The sequence below is a fragment of the Nothobranchius furzeri genome, chromosome 16 (assembly GCF_043380555.1).
Source record: "Nothobranchius furzeri strain GRZ-AD chromosome 16, NfurGRZ-RIMD1, whole genome shotgun sequence".
Taxonomy (NCBI): Eukaryota; Metazoa; Chordata; class Actinopteri; order Cyprinodontiformes; family Nothobranchiidae; genus Nothobranchius; species Nothobranchius furzeri.
In genome coordinates this window covers 30,603,818-30,626,093 of record NC_091756.1, presented here as the reverse complement: position 1 = coordinate 30,626,093, position 22,276 = coordinate 30,603,818, and the positions used below count along the sequence as shown (strand labels likewise).

At 40.5% G+C, this 22,276-nt stretch overlaps 1 protein-coding gene across 4 annotated transcripts in view; it reads right to left on the bottom strand.

Annotated features, from left to right (window-relative positions):
* Window positions 1-22,276, bottom strand: part of itga3b (integrin, alpha 3b) — a 47,489-nt gene that overhangs the window by 7,237 nt on the left and 17,976 nt on the right. For 3 of the 4 annotated variants that reach the window (XM_015963495.3, XM_015963496.3, XM_054749092.2), the window contains exons 2-21: window positions 15,979-16,106; window positions 14,617-14,699; window positions 13,956-14,205; window positions 11,300-11,398; window positions 10,972-11,179; window positions 10,601-10,794; window positions 8,307-8,395; window positions 8,085-8,221; window positions 7,925-8,011; window positions 7,775-7,842; window positions 7,545-7,687; window positions 7,306-7,452; window positions 7,137-7,234; window positions 6,833-7,001; window positions 6,674-6,748; window positions 6,513-6,592; window positions 5,957-6,034; window positions 5,774-5,870; window positions 5,395-5,571; window positions 2,746-2,874 (exon numbers count right to left, since the gene is read on the bottom strand). In XM_015963495.3, the coding sequence (XP_015818981.1) occupies window positions 2,746-2,874; window positions 5,395-5,571; window positions 5,774-5,870; window positions 5,957-6,034; window positions 6,513-6,592; window positions 6,674-6,748; window positions 6,833-7,001; window positions 7,137-7,234; window positions 7,306-7,452; window positions 7,545-7,687; window positions 7,775-7,842; window positions 7,925-8,011; window positions 8,085-8,221; window positions 8,307-8,395; window positions 10,601-10,794; window positions 10,972-11,179; window positions 11,300-11,398; window positions 13,956-14,205; window positions 14,617-14,699; window positions 15,979-16,106 (2,536 nt within the window). Of the gene's footprint in view, window positions 1-1,347; window positions 1,951-2,745; window positions 2,875-5,394; window positions 5,572-5,773; window positions 5,871-5,956; window positions 6,035-6,512; window positions 6,593-6,673; window positions 6,749-6,832; window positions 7,002-7,136; window positions 7,235-7,305; window positions 7,453-7,544; window positions 7,688-7,774; window positions 7,843-7,924; window positions 8,012-8,084; window positions 8,222-8,306; window positions 8,396-10,600; window positions 10,795-10,971; window positions 11,180-11,299; window positions 11,399-13,955; window positions 14,206-14,616; window positions 14,700-15,978; window positions 16,107-22,276 lie in introns of those variants that run through there. The other variant, XM_054749093.2, reaches the window with a different exon arrangement.

Sequence of the window (22,276 nt, the reverse complement as noted above, 5' to 3'; positions counted from 1 at the left end):
TGAGGTATTATTTCAGCTTTCCCAATGTTAATCAGCTGCTCCCGATTGTAAACCAGCTTGTTGCCATGGTTACACATCATAACAAATGCTCAAAAAGTGAAAAAAGTAAAAAATAGCAGTAAAAATCCTCCAAGCTTCACAGCACCAGAAACAGAAAAGTAAAATGTCCAACAGAATACCGTTTTTCTTGAGAAACTAGAAGAAAAAATGTCCAAGAAAAGGCAAAACTTACATACAGTCAACAGAGCTACTCCAACATGCAGCCACCCCGAGCAGCGCAGTTCCGGAAAAAAATAAAAATAAAAAAAAGTAAGTAAGATTATAGTATATAGAGCAGCTAAATGTTGATCAGCAGGCATGATTTTGTGTCTGCAGAGTAGGAGTTATTTAATTTATATGCTTTAAAATATCACCAAAAGTCAGAGGAGAAGAAAATAAAGAAACGTGTATTATTTTCTCTAAAAACATAAAATTCAAATTCAATTCAAATTCAAAAATACTTTATTAATCCCAGAGGGAAATTGATTGTCTAGTATGATCAGCATCAAAGTTGTGATTTTCTGTGTGAATTTGGTGTCACTATAGTTTCAAATGGAGGAGCTTTTGCAATTTATATTATTAAAAGTTTCACAATAAATCAAAACTGTATACCTGGATTTAACTAAATAGTGTAGTGTGATCAGCGTGTGTGCAGTGTTGTATTTTGTGAATTTGGTCACACTGCAGTGTGTAACTGTGGACTTTTTTACATATTTTATCATCAAACATTTCTGTTGTGATGGTTTGCTGATGGTCCCTGAGCGCTGGTTTTGCTCCGTCGGCCCACAGAGATCAATGTAACGCGTCGGGAGCAGAGCACGACAGAGAACGGGTTTGTTTTTAAGAAACGAGGTTGTAGCTTGTTCAATACCTTGCCACGATACCAAAGAGGTATGTTATGTTTCTAAATACCCCTCTGTTCAGAAGGTATTGCGCCGCAAAAGTCGAATCTGTGAATATCTTGCAAATTTTACTGAAGTAAACGACACACGCTTCTCCAGTTTTTATTTGGATGACAAAGTGAACAGAAAACACAGAAAACGGTTGCTACAGAAAAGCAAGCTTGTGTGTTTTTTCTGCTTACCGTGTAATCTGTGATCAGAAACAGCAGAGACGCGTTCTGAATAAAGACCGTATTCTTAATTTGTACGCTTCGTTTCCATGTAAAGTCTAACATCAACAGTCAGTAACACTAGTGAAGTGTAGTTAGGGTGCACTTTTATTAACAGATCAGTGCTGTTGTTTAAACCTTTCTCGGGGGGGGGGGGGGGAGGGGGGGGGGGCACGCTGGTGGAGTCCAACCAGTGACAGCACCAAGCACAAAGAATGGATAGCCTTTAGAAATGGTCCATGTCTGTTTAGTATGGTGTGAGCTTTCCCAGGTCTAGAACAGTCTACCTTCAAATCTCCGTCTCTCTAACACTGTAGAGGTCTTTAAAAATCATCTAAAAACTCACCTTTTCATCCAGGCGTTCCCTCCCTAAATGTTTCAAAAAGATGGCTTTGTTCGGGTTCACATCTTCACTTTGTTTATACTCATGATTTTATTTTCTACGTTTATCACTGCTATTGTTTTTCTGATGTTTTTATTGGTTAGAGGTATTTGCCCTGATCTTTATCATGTTGTACAGCGCTTTGTGATTTATATCTGTGAAAGGCGCTATATAAATAAACTTTTACTTACTTACCTAATATTTATCATATAGACTGTAATGTGCTGAGTTCTCCTCTGCTCCTTCTGCTACAGACTGACCTGAAGATGGATGCTCGACACAAACGCTAACAACTGTTTCTCCTGTGTAGTTTCTGTCTGATGGTTCAACAAAAGTCACATCCAGCATGGCAGCAAGTCATGGAGCCAAACCAAGGAAAGGATGGTGTGATGTTAGCAGGAGGCTGGTGAGCTGGGAGCTGATAAAGGTACAAACACAACCTGAAGGTTCCTCATCTCCAGGCTAACACAGAAGCTGATGCTGAGTCAAGAGCACTAGATTCATTTATATTTCACATGAAGATGTTTTAAAAAGTTGCTACCGGGTATTTTATAAATTATTACATCACTGTTATGCAATTTTCTGTAGAATCTGTCTTTCTATTCTAAAGGTGCATTTTTTTTACTTACATGTAAATGTACACCCCTACATCTGCTTAATAAATGCTTTGAAACGTTATCAACTCATATTTCATTTGTTGCCTATTTTGTATATTTAATACTTGGTCAGTTTAATGGTATTTTTAATTAATCTTGTTATTATTATGTTTGATTATAACCCTGAGCAGTGCACAAAATGAAGATTCAACAGTTGGTTAAATTCCGTGTTAAAAAAACTGATTAGGTTCAGAAATCTTGTGCATCCACAATTGTTTTTAGTGATAATTAAGCAATCTGATAAGGTGCCAAACATCGAGAAATCGGCCCCAAAAAATCGGCAGCACTTATCGGCTGACCACGACTGCCTCATATCGGTATTGGCAATAGAAAAACCAATATCGGTCGACCTCTAGTTTGATGCATAAACACAAACGACAGTCAGGACCCATCCACCCCCCACGTTTGTCCTACTAAGACATTTTTTAAACATAAAATTACTTTGTGCCACAACCGATTATCCCTATGAAGATAACTAGTCTCTGAAAATTTAAGTTTTTCATCATTTTATGAAATGCAAATATTTGCATGTCTGTTAAGTGTGGTGTGACACTCACCAACAGGTACTTTTTCCGAGGTGTGAGCAACGTGGTTGCTGCCTGTGACTCCACATTAAGGTGCTGCATAGTTGCATTGACATGATCTTCTGCTTGTCGTTTAGCACGTTTGGATTTGCTCTTAGACAACTGGAAGACAGAAGAAATAACAAACAAAAAAGAGGAGGAGGACATACATTACATCAGAGAACACGTGCTGCTGGTTCTGATAAAGACAATAGCTGTGTCATGTCTTCTGTCCATGCATAAGCTGAACACATTTCTTTTTCAAGGTTTCTGAGGTTAGCATGTGGCAACACAAAGTGTATTTCTGGCCAGTGGTTTAGCACTGGGACCAGTTTAGCACCACTTACCATTGCTTCACCTCACCCTAATGTCACCATTACTGCTCATGTGCTCAGAGTCAGTGGGGTTTGTGTAAGTTTAGCTCTGTTCAATGTAAAACGATTTCAAGGGACTGTCAACAAATTAGCTTTTGTCATTTAAAAAGTAGTTGAATCATTACAGTAAAATGACAGCATGACTCAGCATTTATGCTAATGACTAGGTTTGAAAAGCAGTATTTTGAATTCAGAATTATAAATGAACTGGTGTTATATTTTAGCTCCTAACAGTTGTTGTGTTTGTGTGGTGGGTGGTGTTAGCATTAACTCAAAACTACTCCTGATAATAGCTTCCAGGAACTGCTGGGATATATGCAAACCCTCTTGTTTTTAGTTGTTATTTTAGTGTTTTGCTGTCTATTATTTATTTATTTATTAATTTATTTTTCAAATAAACTCCATCCAAAGATTAAATAATATTCATTTTAAATTTACTGAAACACCAACTGGGGGCAGCAACTTAGGAAATGATCTCCAGGAATTCCCAGAAGTGTTCAAAGGCGAACTACTAGCAACGTATTTTCACCATATTTGGAACAAGAGATAAAATGAGAAGTCCTAATTTTATACACAGTGCTCAGCTTAAATGAGTACACCTCGCTACATCTGTCAGAAAACCTTTAGTTTCCTTTCAGAACCAACATTTTCTATGAGATACCATACTACAAGATACTCCCACAAATGTGGGCCATTGATGGCAAACAAGATGTGTTCATTTGCACAAACAAAAAATAATGATTTTCCTAACAAATCCATTCAAGCCCAGGTTGCAAAAATAAGTCCACACCAATAGTCTCAGGAGAGAAGTCACACTTAAATGCCTAAAAGACTTGGTGCTGTCCGTGTAAATGACGGTGGTCTTACAAAATACTAGCTGTAGTAGTTTTTGCTGTGGGTTGTTTTCATTTTAGCTTCAACCAATTGCAGTAAAACTGAAGATTTTGTCATCTAAGTTGTATTATTTATCTTAATTTCATGTTATGGAGTTGAACAAGTATTGAGTAAAACCCAGCCTTGTGAAAGCTATATCTTTTATTATATATCTTTTATTAACTGAGCTACTGATTAAATTAGTACTTTTTTTATTTATTCATGCTGAGCAGCGTGTATGTAAATATGTATTATATATATATATATGTGTGTGTCTATATATATATATATATATATATATATATATATATATATATATATAGACACACACACACACACACACACACACACATATATATATATATATATATATATATATATATATATATATATATAGACACACACACACACACATATATATATATATATACATTATAATACACTATGATACACTATATTTGCCTACAAAGTTTGTTAGCCTAGACTTGTTAACAGACAGTAGCCACGCAGAGTGATTTTGATCTGCCTTTCGGTTTAGCCATGGTATTGGAACCTCAGCAGGCCTGAACAGTCTTGTGCTTTGCCAATCACAGTGCTCTGTTGGTTTGGTGGGTGGGATAACGTGATGGAGCAGGACAACAAAGATGGCGTCAGCTTGTTTAAAATGGCTTTCGCTTTGGACTATTTAGACTTGGGATTTTCTTTGAGTCAAGAGCAGATAGAGGTACTTAAGTTGTTTATTTAGAAAAGGGATATATTTGCGTCTTCTTCAACAGTGTATGGCAGACTGCCCCATTGACAAACATCTGTAGGTCATGTTGTTCATTTTCCAATAGCATGTGAAGACAGTATGAAAGACAACTGTAGATTCCACCCCACGACTGAGCTCTGTCTATGGGTCGTGGCCAGACTATATATTCACATATTTAGGATGGCTTGCCTTTCCTAAACTTACTTATTTCCAATTTAATTTCTCATAAACCTTCTCTAATCTAATGCTTTCTGCCACTTGGTGGAGATCCAGATGGCAAGTGCCAATTTTAAACATTATGGTTTAGTAACAAAACAAAACAAAAAAAATATCACAGTATCAGTTTAAAATAAATTATATCATTTTAAGTTAATTTAATTTTCTGACCATTTTATCTACATTCCTATTTAATGACAGATCCCATTTATTATCACTACATATTAACAATTTTTTGTTTTAGGATATTGACTTGTGATTTCCTTCTTGCAAATGTTTATGTCAGCATCACCTGAGCTTGTTTTAAGTTTGCAGCTCACCTGCGGAAATGTGCAATATATTTAGATTATTGACTATTATTACTACTATTATGACTCATTAAGAAACTGTGAATTAACGGCAGCAATTGGGCCCAAAAAAGCTCCTTACCTTTAGTTTAAGAAAGTTGACAACTCCTCCAGATGGTTCACATTCCATTTCTGATTGTCCTGAAACAACAATCTGTGTCAGGTACAGCAACCACTTCCCATTGGCAACCTCATAGGGCCACTGGAAATCCACAGCAAGGGTCCCCATGTTTCCCAGTCGCTGTCCATTCATGCCCACCTGATGGCAAAAGTGGCCACGATTAGAAAAATACCATAAAGGGGAGTCTTAAATTCATTCTGACTCAGAAATATTAGCTTGGTCATGTTTACACCGCTGAAACAACACAATATTAAACTTCTATGACTTCAAAAGCTGGGTGGGGAAAACAGGAGAGTAGCACACAAATTATAGATAAAATATAGTCCTAAAGGTGACTCACATCGAAGGTCAACTCCACCAGGCTGCCTACGTCACTGGTGTTCTTCATGGCGTACTCGCCCATCACTTTGCCACCAAATTTGGTTCGTACATTCGTACTGTAAAAAAATTAGTTAAACATATTTTGACATCTGAGATACAAAAGAAAACAACTGCATGAGTGGAAAATAGCACAGGGACTCACCCAGTTAAGGTGGTTTGAATGACGTTTTCTATCATCATAGTCGTCACCACAGGCATCAGGTCACTCTGCTCACTAACACTGTAGGAACCAACCTTATTACAACACTGCCGATCTTTACTTTCTGGTGTATGACCTGTTATCATCATATCGGCCACTATCCTGGACCGGCACTACAACTAGTAATGGTGCAGTGATGTCATATCTCCACGACTCCACAACTCCAGCACAAGTGCAGGAAAGTTTTCACTCTGTTGGAATCGTTCTGCTGACATTTACAGACTAGAAAAACCTGCCTCTAATGTTAGCATTGCTTCTAATAGTTTACTGTTTGCATGCTGTCTGTATCTGCCCAGTCTACACGAGGTCTAAATAATACAAATATATGTGAAGAATCTGCATGTGCAATATTTCAGAAAGTTTTGATGAACAAAACCAAAATGCTACAGAATAACAACAGAGCTAATAACATGCACTGGACGTGAAACTCTGACTTCAGTTCAGTGAGATTGGACAGTTTCAGTGTAGGCCTATGCTATATAGAATATCATAGACTTACGTAGACAGAACCAGCAGAGCTTCTATTTCTTCTGTGTATAGGTCAATGCCAGAGGACTCCAGCTGTATCTGCAAAGACAACTAATGAAAACAGCAGACAAGTTAGTTGTCCTGCAAACCGTTTAGAAAAGATACAGAAGTGAAATTTCCCTTAAAATGTACCTTTTCATTGCCTTTTATTGGATTTCCCAGCTCACAAATGACTGATTGTGTCCCAACAGTGGTGCATTCTAAGCTCTACACACAACAAAAATCATGATTTATTTTGTAATGCAAAGTGTCTAAAATTCTCAGTCATCTGCTACCCTCTAGTGGACGTACCTCAGGTCTGACTCCAGAGTATGTCAGAGGCTGAGTGAAGGTGACGTTGAGCATGGTCAGGTGGGCGTCCTCAGCCAGCCTCCCAGGAGAGGGAAGGTTGGTCACATCCACCAACACCCGTACTTGTTTTATACTGTTGTCAAACAGGAGCACTTGAACGCCATCCTTCCTGCAGACAAACAATGTTTATTTGTGATTATTTGAACACCTTAAAAGCACCACGAAGGCTTTCAGTGATTTGCTAGATGTGGTAATCCTGTCTGAAGGCTAGTTCAGTGCTTCATAGCTCAGGGTGTAGTCCTACCTGGGGTAAGGATTGTTAAGATTGTCTGCAAACTGAGCTGTCATCTGTAGGTTGCTGCTGCATTTGTTGTCCAAGCCACACTCCTTCTGAAAGTTTATCTATAGGACATGAAACAGGATCACACTTCATGCTCTTTACATATTCATGTAGAGTTAGGACCACTCTGTACCTCGGCTCTTTGGGTGAGCTTCTGCTCTTGGCTCAGAATGGGGTAGGCGTCCAGGTTCTGTAGGGAGCGTCTGGTTTTTACTTTTGGTTCTTGTAGTGACATGTTGACCGAAAACACCACTGGTTCCAGTTTATCCCTCAAATGTGTCTGTGAATGAATCCAAGAATGTCATTTTGGTCTAAATGACCACATGGCAAGCCATCCCATATGTGTAAACACAGGTTTTCCTTAGACCTTACCACTACGCTGAGTTTTAGGGCCTCACAGACAGTTTTGGAAGATGGTATACTCAGAGATCCAGAATATGTATCTTCATTATTTCGGAAACGAACGCGAGGGCTTCGTCTCCTCTGCATGTCAGCCTCCACTTTGTAGTCCACAACTTCCATGAAAAAATAAACAGAGCAGAACTGTTGTCGGACTCATTCACATAAGGACTCCACAGTTTTCACTGCATGTGAGAGCTTACTTATGCTTCTCTTGAAGTTTTTGTTTCCATTGCTTAGAGTGAAAGACATGCACACGGTGACAGTGATGCTGTGAGGAACGCAAAGGAGTTAAAACACAGCTAAAACAAGAGGGCCAGTTTCATATTTAAGTATATAAAGGACATTTTTACCAGGGATTGTCAGCAGGACAGTTATTAGGATCCACGATGTTGGGCTCAGCATTGAAAGTTTTAGTTAACTGAATGACTGGCCGAGCTCTGAAAACAGATGACCAGCTAGTTAGAGTTATTCATTTGTAAAAATGACAAATGTCTTTTCTGTGGTTTCTACCTGAGAAGGGCTACTTGGTCATCCAAAGAGCCAACTAAAATGTCAGGGTAGCTGTTGTCATCTACATCCATTCCTCCACTGATGGAGTAGCCAAAGGTCTTGAACAGTCCGTTACCAACGGACTTACCCTCAACCACCTGTAGACACACGCTGTTACACATAAAATTCATCCTGAATAATTCAGATAGAATTCTAGCAGAGAGAAATCTTAATTGTGGCTACCTGACTGGGCTTCTGTGAGATTTCTTTCTTACTTCCCATCCATATGAAGACCCTTCCCGTGTCTTGGAATGGTGCCCCCACTGCAAAATCTGCAACAGAAAATAATTAATGTGACATAAATGGTATTATGGATGAGGATTAGGGCAAATGAAATAAAAAAGGAGAGAATTCTGACTTTAATCTCCGAATTCTGAGATTTAAGTCAGAATTCTTTATTTTCTGTTTTTTCATTAGCCCTAATCCTCTTCCATATGTTCTAGGGATGAGCGAGTACACCACTATCTGTATCTGTTCAACCAACTAAATTATTTGTATCTGTACTCAGAATGGGCGTGGCATAACCTGGAAGTGGGCGTGGTTTGCATCAATATATTAAGTCTGAAATTGATATGGATTGATCAGAAATTGTATTGTTTATTTGAAAACTATTTACAGAGCAGCCTCAGAATTGAGATTACATATTTTGATCACAATAGTAAAGGAACTATTACAGAACAAGTGTCACGATCTGAGGATGGTTAGGACCCAAAATGCAGATACCCAGGATGACACGAGGCAGGAGTGAAGATAAGAAAAAATCCTTTATTGGATGAGCCAAGAAAATAAAATAAATCCAAAGGCTGGGAGCCAAAAATCCAAAAATGTCCAATTACTAAACTAGAGACCAAATCACTAGAGACAAGAGAAGCCTGACAAAATACCACAATGGACTGACACAACACAGAGACAAGACAGGGCTTATATACACTGGGAGGAGCAATTAGGGAAACAGGCAGCAGGTGTGTGGAGTGAGGGCTGGAGGGAAAGCAGGTGAATACAATTATCTAAATGGGGAACAGAACCAGAGGAGGGCAGATAAACCTAAAACCATAAAACACAAAACTAAACCTAAAGACTGAGGGAAGGACTCACACACACACACACACACATACACCGAGCTGGAGAAGGACACACACACACACACACACACACACACACCCACACACCCCGAGCTGGGGAAGGACACGCGCACACACACACACACACACACACACACACACACTGAAATAAAAGACCTATATAAACTGAGGTGGGGAGACTAAGAGACATGAAGAAAACCAGGAGGGAGCTGGGGACAAAAGGGCTGGAGCTACATGGACACAGAACGTGAAGGAACACCTGGAGGGGCTGGGGATGACTGAATGAACACAGGACCTGGAAGGAATGATTTAAGGGGCTACAAACAGAAGACATAAATGAGACATAGACAAAGGACACATGAGGGCGCTATGAGACGCAAAAGGGGAATCTAGAGAGGGATGAAGAACACCAGGAGACAAATGAGGGAAGACGCAGAAACAGACCATGACAACAAGTTTTTCAGTAAAATCAGAACATTAATATTTAAGTGCATGGATTAATACATTTGAACTCATGCAGTAGGAACTAGGAAATATGACATGCTACATCCAGACACAAATTTACATATATTTTTTAATTTTAATTTGATTAAACAGATTTTTTTTCTTAACGTTCTTGGCATTTTCCCACACAAAGTTAAACAAAACAATATTGATTAAGGTGTGTGTGTGTGTGTGTGTGTGTGTGTTTGTGCGTGTGTGTGTGTGTGTGTGTGTGTGTGTGTGTGTGTGTGTGTGTGTGTGTGTGTGTGTGTGTGTGTGTGAGAGAGAGAGAGAGAGAGAGAGAGAGAGAGAGAGAGAGAGAGAGAGAGAGAGAGAGAGAGAGAGAGAGGGAGAGAGAGAGGGAGTTTAAAAAAAATAAAAAACCCGACCGGAGCGGAGGTAGTGACTGACACCGCACGTCAGCTCTGTCTTGTCAAATGCACCATGTAAGTTACGAAAAAAGTAACTTTAAATATTCAACCGAAAAAGAGGTGAGCTGAAGAAAACCTAGGGAAAACTGAAGAAACGTGAGCAACAGTGAAGCAATCACAGAGAGATCCGTTACTGTCTGTGTGTGTGCGTGTATGAGCCGGGACCGGACGGACGGCTGCAGTTTTGTGTGTAGGGAGGGGCGGGTGCTCTATGTGACTGGCCAATCACAGAGAGTGAAGACAGTCAGTTATCCAATGAGGATTTTCCTTCAGCACGATTACAGATATTTACGAGTTTTACTCGTTTCATGCTCACATTCGTCAAAAATGCTTTATCCGTACCGGATACTCGTCTGAAACGAGTACCCGGCTCATCCCTAATATGTTCCATTCCTTTCCCTCAAAAAAATGAATGACCAATCTGCAGTAAACTTCACCTTGTTCATCAGTATCACAGGCATGCCTGAAACACACGTCATACCTTGGAATCCGTCCTGGTTGACGTCACCGATGGCAGCAAGTGCAAAGCCAAACCCAGAGGAGGCTGGACCTTTCAGCACCATGGTGGCTGTTTTCTGGAATGATCCATTCTCGTTCATGTAAATGTACACGGCTCCTCCGTGATCCTTCATACGGTCGAAGTAAAACGGGGCACCCACGATCAGGTCGTTCCAGCTGGAACAGAACAGATTTGGATATATAAAAACACTCCTTCATGGATTTTGTTCATTAAAAAATAGTACATTTTACCAAAGATTGGTTCAGTTCTCTCTGCAGGTGGTCTGAAATAGGTTGAATCAGGTTTAAACTAATCTAAAAATAGTTTAAGCTCAAGCATGTGTGGAAACGTACTCATCATTGTTGAGGTCAAGGACAGCTAGACTGTTCCCAAAGTAAGATCCCACTTGTTCTCCTGGGATAGTCTGTACCACCTCAAATTCAGAGTTTTCAGTCTTTTTTCCAAACAGCACAGAGCCCCTGGACTTATCCCTCGGAGCCCCCGTCACTACTGTGTGGTCGTTACGACTCAGAAGCTTCCGCTCCTCAAGAACTGAGTAACCTGTTAAAAAAACAAGGTTTCACGAACGTGCAGCAGCATAAATAACATTTAACTCATCGAGCCAATTTAAATGTGTGAAGGCTGCAGTGACACGTGACATTTAGATGATTAAACATTTACCTATGTAACTGTCTCGGTTTTGGTCCTTTCCAAAGCTTTTTTTATTATAGTCAAAAGAGTTCAATGGGTCTGGATCCCTCCAGATTACATGAACATTTCCTTAAACAAAAGCAAAGGCAGATTATTTTAAAATCGCTGTTTGTATACACTGGATGATAAGAGTTATGACTGTTTGACACTGAGGATGAATCCCATTTTATCTCTTTAATCATGCTCTTAAGGGTGTCCTGATGTATTTGTGATAGAAAACAAAGCAACAGTGCTTTCTTTTTTATTTTTTATTTTTTTTCTCCCGTGTCCTGTCTGGCTGTGAAGCAAACAGAATTGATGTCTGAATGCTGGTAACAAGCCTTACAGATTTACTCTCAGGTTGAGCATCAAAGCATTTGAATTTAATGTCACGCCTGATACTTAAAACTTCATTGTTATTGTTTTTGAATGCTTTTTAATTCCGACCAGACACGGAGACAGAGGTGAAAGAGAAAGGAAGAGACGGGGGGGGGGGGGGGGGGGGGGGGGGGGGGGTTCCACAAAAATAAACAATAATGAACAAGAGTCTGCTTCTAGACCTGCAGAAAGAGAGAAGAAAAAATAAATGAAAACAATAAAAAACAAACAAAACTATGGGACACAACAACAATATAACAAGATCAAGCTATCACTGTGTCAACTTGATGAAGAAATATATAATAAACATTGTTTAACTGAACAATCACACGATAATAAATCACAGTGCATTAAGTACCAACCATAGCCTGAAGACATGTTGAACGTGCCCAAGTCCATACTTTTGAGAGCACCATGTGAGCACCTGTGTGTGTACACACGCTTGTTTATGTAAGGTTTCTCTATAGGAGCATCCAATAGAGAGTGTGAGGGGCCACAGATCTGCCTCCTAAAGATGTGCAGGAGACGGAGGGAGCCCCAAGTCCCAGAGATCCAGGCGCTGCCCCAGAGCACAGGAACCCCAGGAAGACTGCGACCATAAAAGCCCCTGCCCCCTCGAGAGGCGCAGAGGATCGCCCCGGGGGGCCACAACCAGCAGCCGGCAAAGCCCCGGGAGATATTGGCAGCAAGCCCACAGACCCGCCCGCAGCCTCCCACCCCCTAGCCGGCTGAGCCTGGGACCCAGGGGCGACCACCCCCGCCGGGGACCCAGCAGAGCCCAGGGACCCAGACCCCACCAGGCAGCCACCGGGATTGGTCAGGCAGACGCCAAAAATCTTAAACTCCCTGACCCGGGAGCCACGACCCAGGCAGACCAAGAAACCGCACTCCACACCAGGTGTGGCAGGGAGAGGGGAGACGAAGATCTATATCACCAAAAGAAGTCCCAGGAAAAGGGAGAAGGGAGCAACAGTGCTTTCTAACTCTTAAGGGTTTAAAGGGTTTTGTGTACCAGGATGAAATTAAAGTGGTCTGGTCTTTATTCGAAATTATTCCTGAAGTGTAAAAGAACAAAACTGGATTCCAAGTTGTATTTTAAAAAGCCAAACACTCTTTTAAAGGTTTTCCAAATGTGAATTATCTTCCTCCTAGCAGAATGATGGAAATGACTTTTAACCCTTTCCAGACAACAACAGGTGCCTTTTTAAGATTGATGCTGTCTTTCCTCTTGGGTATTTTGTGAACACACGCCAGTATGCTCCAGACCAGCAAACAGTCAAAGCCCTTACTTTTTATAGAGCTGGAAAAACCAGGGGTATTCAAGTCTGGCCCTGGAGGGCCAGTATCCTGCACGTTTTAGTTTTAACTCTGTTTCAACATACACATTCAACAGGTGATTAACAGGCTTCTGCAGTGCCTGATGAGCTGCTGCTCAGGTGATTTAATCACTGAATCAAATGTGTTGGTCTAGAGAAACCAGTAAAGCAGGCCGGATACGAGCCCTTCACGATCAGAATTTAATATCCCGGATCTAATGGATCCAAACATTTTATAAGCAAAGCTGGGAATGCAATAAGAGTGGATTTAGTTTCACATCCAGCTTTTCCATATTGGCTCTACTTTTGATGAACAAACATAATGGAATGTGCTTTTTAAACAATTAATGTTGGATTTAAATCACTTTAGAACCTGGAAGACCAGGTCGTTTTTATTATAAACTGACACATAAAAGCAAAGCATTTTTAACAAAAGTTGTCTTTCTTCTGGACATACTCAGAGTTGGGGCAGCAGTAGCTCAGGTGGTAGAGCGGGTTGCCTCATGATCGGAGGGTCGTGGGTTCAATTCCAGCTCCCACCAGGGATATCCTGCTGTTGTGTCCTTGGGCAAGACACCTAACTTGCCTGTGTTAGTGGTGGTCAGAGGGGCCGACGGCTCGCCTCTGTCAGACCTCCCCAGGGCGGCTGTGGCTACAAGTAGCTTACCATCACTAGCAGTGTGTGAATGTGAGAGTGTGTGGGAAGCGTCTTTGAGTGTCTAGAAAAGCGCTATATAAGTTCAGTGCATTATTATTATTATTATTATTATTTTTATTTTTATTATTATATCTATTTATGTAAAGGGAATTGCCAACAATCGATAATTGATTCACTTCCTCTAGTGGAATATTGAAATTTCAAATTAAGAATAAAAAATGGGATTCATCCTTGGTCCATTTACAAACATAAAACAACAAAATGCATGTTTTGATAAACCGCTCTTGGCACCCACCTTGCCAAGTGAAGCTCCCCGTAGAGCCGAGGTAGACATCAGTGTCCGTCATGCCACCTGAGATGCCCAAGTTGCACAAACCCTCTGCCTCCTTGTCCAGAGTGGGGTTACAGATCTCATAACTGTCAGTCTGCCAGAAATCAGAGTCGTCTAAACTCAGGTCGTTACCCCTCACGTAACACTTTCCAATCATTCGCCTCTGCCCGTCTGCACCACCCTGGGGGATCTTCACGTAGCGATGCCCGCATGCCTAGACACCAGAAAAAAGTCACGGTCCGTGAGATTGTGCAGCTTCTCTAAAATGTTTACAGAACATTTAAATCAAGCATTAATAATGACTAAGCATAAGCACACTTACTTTTTAATTAGCAATTTAAATAATGAAAACTTTAAAGAATATCGTTCCTTTTTGAGTTACGCGTTGCAACAATCGTCCTTTGTAAGCATGTATTAGTTTCTATTTGAGAGTAGAATTTCACAGTTTGTTTAGAGGCTAATAAAAACAGTATCATATGTCAGCAGCAGTCTGCTATTAAATAGAACAAGATATTCTATATGTTCTCTGTGACACTTAGGAAAGACATCAGTCATCACCAGCATGATCTCACGGGTATCACTGAACTGGCTCTGATTAATGGAGTGAAACACAGTGTCATCTCACCAGTACACGTCCATCTGGCTGGCCCCTCTGACTGGCCACTGTCACACCCAACCACATGCCCTCCACTATCTCAGAAGGATTTGCTGTGAATGACAGAAACAAGTTAAACATTGGTTTCTTTATCATTGGACTGATTTTGAAGTCAGTCACATTCAATTATCCCAAAATGATCCGAATTCAAAGGTTCCTCCGCTAACTGACCTGGGAAAACTGAAACGTGGAAATAAAAAAGTACATTTTACAGGCAGAGTTAAAATTTGATGTGGTTGTAAATTTTAAATTGAGATATATTCATATTGGCTCTTAATTTACAACAGATTATGTTTTTCACTGAAAACTCGGTCATGAAAGTATGTTTTAGTCAATAAATGCAAGGCCTTTCATTTGGGCCAGGTTTAAGACCAAAAGAAAGGTATGAGTGTGTGCAACTCCAAACTTCCAATTACTGGAGAGAGTGCAGTTGTATCTTCAGAGGTTCTGGTCCAACCGACCCAGTCAAACCTAGACTAGACTGGATTGCTCATACAAGTTTTGGATGGGATACCATATAAGATGCTATTGCTGTAGTTGATCTGTGATGTGATGAACACATGAATAAGGGTTTCGGGGACAGAGAAAGAAAGGAAAGGTCAAAGTCTAACAAAATACAACCCAGTCACATGACTAAAACATCCAGAGCCCCTCCACCACCAACACACACCTTTTTCTCTTCTCTTCCACAATGTGCCCCCGTCACAATTCTGTCTGCCCCCTCAAAAATGCCCATCTAGAACCTGCCCTGCTATAGTCCCTCTTCACATACATGGCAAAATTATCAAAAAAATAAATAAATATGTATGACAATGAGAGCTTACTGCAGGGCTTTTGCATCTTGTCCACCAGGATATCTCCTGCTGATTCAGCTTTAACCATTAGATCAAACTTGTTTGACAAGCGAACTACCAGACTGTCCAGTTTCTAGCCTGAATTTAATCACACTCAGAAAAATCATCACAATTAGGTCATAGCATTTTTAAAGCTGCACCCTAATCTTCTTGTCAACATTTTTTCTTTGAAAGCATTTTAACCCTAGCCAAGAAGAACGTTTTAAAGCAATCTTCACCTTCAGGATTGTGATCAAAGACACATGGAGCACAACAATGACCCTAATGACTCCTCATGAGGAGGATTGGGGGGGGACACATTCGTAAACTAGCTTGAGTTAAACTCTCACTTCAGGAAATTCAAACAAAATCCTGTTGCTTTTTTGGATACTAAACTTGCAATAACAATTGCAACATCTGACCACTAGATGGCTCCATAGAAAGACAAGGAAGTGGAACGGGGGTTTTCATAAAAGAGCATTTAGTGCTTTGTGCTTACTTGCGCTGACCAGATTGATCCTGGAGCAGTCTGCAGGGTCAGTGGAGATGGGACAGGAGTAAACAGCACCTGTTTCATTGACTTGGGGTAGAGAATTGGCTTTTTCTTTGGGTGCTCCCACAAGAAGCCTGGACACAGAAGAGAGAAACAATCTCAGATCAAATCACACGTGTTGCTAGATGACACAAAGCAGGGCAGTAGTCACATCACAGATAATCTAGCAGATAACCTGTGTAGTCTAAACACAGATAATGTATCCTGCAGCCACATGTTCTGCTGCATTGCATTCTCTTCCAACAGCATTTAACAAGGGTGTGTATCCTGAGAGTGCTCATTCACTTTGAAGGACACACAAACACACACACGCATGCACGTGTGCGCACACACACGCGCGGACACTCCCTACATCAGAACCTGTTACCACAGCAATGAACTTTGAAACTGAGCGATTACTCCTCTGCAAGACTCAAGGCAACGCTGTTTATCATAAGCACAGGATTTATTGTTAGCCCTTTGTAGGTGAAAGGTGTGGGTAAACTTGTGTGTTGGTGACATACGAACTGCATTACTCTGTACAGAAAGACAACACAAGGGTGGATCATAACTTTGGCAACTTTTTTTCAATTTGCTCTTCCTGGAGGAAGAAATCTAGTCAATCCTGGCTTAAACATGACAAAACTCAAGTTTTGTGACAATCAGTAGCGAAAAAAAAACATGTCAATGTTTAGATATAACAATATGTTGTAATAGAGATAATCAGTTCATAATCAAAATACTAAACTTTAAAGATAAGGTCAAACAGATTTCAAATAGAAATGAGTCTCTAAGTGAAAGAGCCTATTTACACTAAAGCAAAGACAGATTCGGGATGCTTGACCCACACACACTAGGAACACTGACACGTGTAAAACGTTGAGCGAGCCCACCCCCATGTTGTTTCTGGTATGCACGACTAAAAGTCACCTGTGGCCTCGTCTATGAAGAGTATAAGGGTCACTATAAACTATTTTATAATTAAAGTTTTCGTAATTCTTACAAGTGGTGTTCGACCACAACTTCACTGCACTGTGGGCGTGCACAGCATCAACACAGCATTGATAGATGATGGGCCTGATCTTCTCACCAAGACCTCCAAAGACCATCAAGGTCGTCATCGATTGATAAATTAAAAAAAAAAAATAAATAAAGGATTTTTTTTTTCAACACCATACAAACTCCATGAGATCTTGGGGTTCTTAATGTTGTACCCCTATGATCTCAAAGTACCCAAATGTACAGTCTACTTTCTTTTTTTTACTTTTGTCTGCACTTAAGACCATGAATAAATCAGCACTTTTATGGCTTCTGATGAACATCTGTCTTCACCGCTCTCGTAGAAGAAATGTTAGTCATGTAGAGAGAAACTATAATTGATGTGAGCAAAATGTGTCTGAGAACAAGCCTGTTGAAGCATGTACCTCAACATTCTTGTGTGGGTTTACGTTTGTGCTGCCATAAATACTTGGAACAATGGAGAAACCAGCATTTCACACTGCTTACATGAACTGAAACATTCGGACAGTCATCGGACTGTTAAATAGAAAATAACATCTAGTGTGTTTTCATTCAATGAGCAGTGCACAATGTATCAGAACACAACGTTCCAAGTGTAACGTACCAAAAGGGTCCATTTTTCACTATCTACATTGACCAACATAATAACTTTTCATCTACAGCACTTTCTATTTGGCCTTCTAAATCCAGAAGGTTCTGTTCAATGCGTGTTAACATACAGAAGACAAAACATCCAGACAAACATTCTCTCCCAAAGTTCCTGCACTCTCTGTGAGAGCCAGACGTCAACATTCTTCACTCTGAAAAAGTGAAGACTCCACGATGTTATTGTTATAACTTAAATAATCATATGTGATGACTGAACAAGATGTTTAAATGAAATGTTTGAATAATCTGTGCTTAAACCAATGATGGCTTTAAAATGAATGTTGTTCTTACAACGATCCATTTATATTATAAATCAGTATGTGTTTGATTTAACAAGTTAATCATTGTTTGCACTCATACACATTACAATAAGATACATACTCAGGTTAAAATGCACCTCACATAAGGTTTTGATCATTCTCATTCACAGTGTTAAAAACATCTTGGTATCTGAAGAAGGCGTGGGTTTCTGAGGGATGTTGGTAAATACTCAGAAACGTGTCAAATTCTGATTTGCAAAACTTGGCCAGGATTCATAACAAAGTAGTTAAATAAAACAAGACTTATTCCCGATTAATTCAGTTTCTCGCTGACCCTCGAACCAGACAATTCAGAAAAGAAGCATTTTTGAAACCGTCTTGTCCTTTGTCCTCCAGTCAAAACCTCTCTGCAACGCTGCGGCTGAAACCAGACAACCGGCTCTTCTAAGAGCCAAGCAAACATCAGCCTTAGACACAAATAAGCATTCCAGCTTTCAGCCTTCACCTCGAGGGATCTCAGACCAGACGGGTCCTATCAGAACTGGCTATGGGTTCCTGATATCAGAGGTTCACTCCACCAGCAGTTACCATTGAACCCCCGAATTAAACGAGAAACTCCACACCAAGGGTGCGTAGACATGGCACGACAGATTGCGTCTGATGCTGTTTTTAATAAACAACTCTAGTTTATAACAAACAACAAATTATTTTACACCCAGATTTCACAATTTCTCTCAGATGCAATGAACGGTTGCTACAACATCTAGCTTCTATCACAACACCTCACATCCACCACATCACATCTTATTATTCATATCTCGTCATGTATAAATTATTAGTTTAGGAAAAATAATTAATTTCATTTTATAAACTATATACTGACTGTCTGAATTAATACGAAGTGTGTTTATGGTCCCTGAATAAGCAAAGAACCCTAGAATCCTCTAATTAACTCATTCACTGCCAGCCGTTTCCTGATCACTAACGGCCTTCGCTGCCAGCGTTTCTCACCGTTTTTACTGTTTTTTAAGAGTCACAGAACTTGGCGCGCTAGCATGATGTCGACGCCAAAACAACCAAAACAAAGAGAAGACTCACCTTTTACATCAGGAAGAAGCCGCGTGTTTCGAGCGTTATCCGTTCTTTCATAATCCGTTGTCGAATTGTGATCGGCAGACGCTTTTCCGGTTCGCGCCTCACTTTATTTACAGGAACGGCCCAAAATGATCTCCAAACACATGAATGTGTTGCTTCCTGATCATGTGATCTGTGAGGTATGCAGATGAAGATCGGCTTCAGGGCTGAGATGTTTGTTCTCTCAGCGCGGGGCTCGTTCCGATGCTCAAACAGTAAAAAAATGCAAATGACGACTTTAGTCGTCATTGGCAGTGAATGAGTTAAACATTAAAAGATCAATCAGATTGATATTTCATATTTGTATGGAATCATCACATCTTATTGGTCATAATTAATATGTATTAGTTGCTACACAATGTTGGAGGTTTTGATGAGAAAACAGAACCACAGAATTCCTTATGAAAGATCGAGTTAAAAAGAGACTTCAGAAACACTTCGAGGATCAGTAGCTTAAGTTTTACAGAAATGGAGCACGGTTATGCATCAGCTACTCAAGCTTTCAGAGCATGGATTACCAAGGCTGATCTGGTGACCACCAACATAAAGTAAGACATGTTAATCCAACTGATGAACACAAACAAGAGACCAATGGTGTGTTGATGAATTTATGACCAATCGCTAATCGACAGTAGGACTGAGTTCTCACCAACTGCAATTTTCAAAACAGTTCAAGCTAAATGTCACAGCAGTCTAAAGTAATTCAATATCCGGTGTTTTCCTCGCATCGAGTAACACTCACATTGGGTTTTTATGAGTCTCACTGGGTGAAAACTCCAACTTACATTCGGTAAACACAACAGAAAACAAACCCCACTTTCTGATGTGCAACCTACCCAAGGTAACAGAGGCACTTCGGATGAGCCAGCTAATGCTGACACAACCTGATCTGGCTGCCTGATGTTTGTAGGTGGTTTTTCCATGAACTGATGAATCCACCCATCACTTAATGTATGAGAGAGTCCGAAATCATGATTTACTATAAAACATCTGCCATAAAACCAACACAAACGTGAGTCACCTGAAGTTGACTCACCCATGACAGCTCCCCTCATTTCACATCCTGGCACAACAATGTTCTCTCTCTCTTACTCCCCACATGATCTCCTATCCAGCTCATCACCTTCGCATAAACAGGCTGTCAGAGATCCCTGCAGTGGAACAAGGGCAACCAGCAGCTTCATTCTTACTGAGAACATGTAAAAATTTGCTTCCTCTGACAAACAAGTGTTCCAAATAAACAGCTGAACCAAATATTTACAAAGGAAAAATACTCCTAGTTAAACTTAATGCCTCCTTGACATAAAAAGGAAGAAAAGGTAGGTGGGTGGTGGGGTGACAATAACCTAATAAGGTAGATATGACATGCAGATACCAACATCTGTTTAAATAGAGTGGGTACAGAAAGTATTCAGACACCCGTCAATTTTTCATTCTATTACGTATATTGCAGGCTTTGCAGCCATTTGTTAAAATCAATTAAATTCATTTTTTTCTCATTAATGTACACACATCACCTCATATTGACAGACAAACACAGAATCGGAAGCCTCTCCTCAGTGCAAGACACATGAAAGCCCACATGGAGTTTGTTAAAAGACGCCTGAAGGACCCTGAGATGGTGAGAAATACGATTCTCTGGTCTGATGAGACCAAGATAGAACTTTTTGGCCTTAATTCTAAGCAGTATGTGTGGAGAAAACCAGGCATTGCTCATCACTCTTCCAATACAGTCCCCACAGTGAAGCATGGCGGTGGCAGCATCATGCTGTGCGGGTGTTTTTCAGCTGCAGGGACAGGACGACTGGTTGCAATTGAGGGAAGTATGAATGTGACCAAGTACAGGGAAATCCTGGACAAGAACCTTCTCCAGAGAGCTCAGGACCTCAGACTGGGTTGAAGGTTTACCTTCCAACATGACAATGACTCTAAGCACACAGCTAAAATAACGAAGGAGTGGCTTCACAGCAACTCTGTGACTGTTCTTGAATGGCCCAGCCAGAGCAGTGACTTAAACCCAGTTGAGCATCTCTGGAGAGACCTAAAAATGGCTGTCCACCAACGTTCACCATCCAACCTGACAGAACTGGAGAGGATCTGCAAGCAGGAATAACACAAGATCCTCAAACCCAGGTGTAAGAAACATGTTGCATCTTTACCAAGAAGACTCACGGCTGTATTAGCTCAAAGGGCTGCTACTTACTGAGCAAAGGGTCTGAGTACTTATGTGATATTTAAATTTTTCTTTTTTAATAAATCTGCATAATTTTCTAAAATTCTGTGTTTTTCTGTCAACACGGGGAGCTGTGTGTACATTAATGAGGAAAAAATTAATTTTATGGATTTTAGAAAACAGCTGCAATATAACAGAGTGAAAAATTGGGGATCTGAATACTTTCTGAATACCGTAAATCCTTTAATACAGGCCCGGGCCTGTATTTGACTAAGCTCATCAAGCTCCAGGCCTTTATTGGAAGGAGGGTCAGAATTAGAGGCAGGCCTCTATTTCTATTTGAGCAAAATGAACTAATGGTTCGCTGGAGTTTTTGACAATTAAAATTGCGCCCACATTTTCAAAGTTAAACACATTTCTTTTAACAACGGTAGTTTCTGCTTCAGCCCTCTCCCCCCTCCCCCTGCTTCAGCCCTCTCCCCCCTCCCCCTGCGCAGCGGCCGCAAACTCACTGATGCGCCTGCAGCCTCTCAGAGTTCCTGCTGCTCTAAACATTAAAATAATTATTTCATTTTCTGTTCCTCACTTCTGATTACCTTCAATGGTGTCTGTTTGTTGCAACCACCAGGTACAAAAACTAACTTGTTTTTATTTTACTATTTTTCTGTCTGCCTGTTTATTATCTTCCTGCATCTCCTCTCAATCCTAAAGAAAAACTGCTACCTGGGTTCATATATATTCACCTTATGAGTTACCTTTGAACTGCAGTTCTAAAAGATCTACCGACCGCAAAAACAGCGGAGTGCTCGCTGCTTGGCGGCCGCATCAGTGATCGGTGTGTCACCGGAGGACAAGGTGATGTGCCCCGCTCCACAGCCAAACGCATCAGGCGCAAATAAAAGACAGAAAACATTAAAGGAAATGAACCGACATGAACGATCGCATGTTAAATTAGTTTTTGAGGTGGCGACACCTAATTTGATAATGTTACTGTGGCCGTGCTCAGGACGCAGATGTACCGACCGCAAAA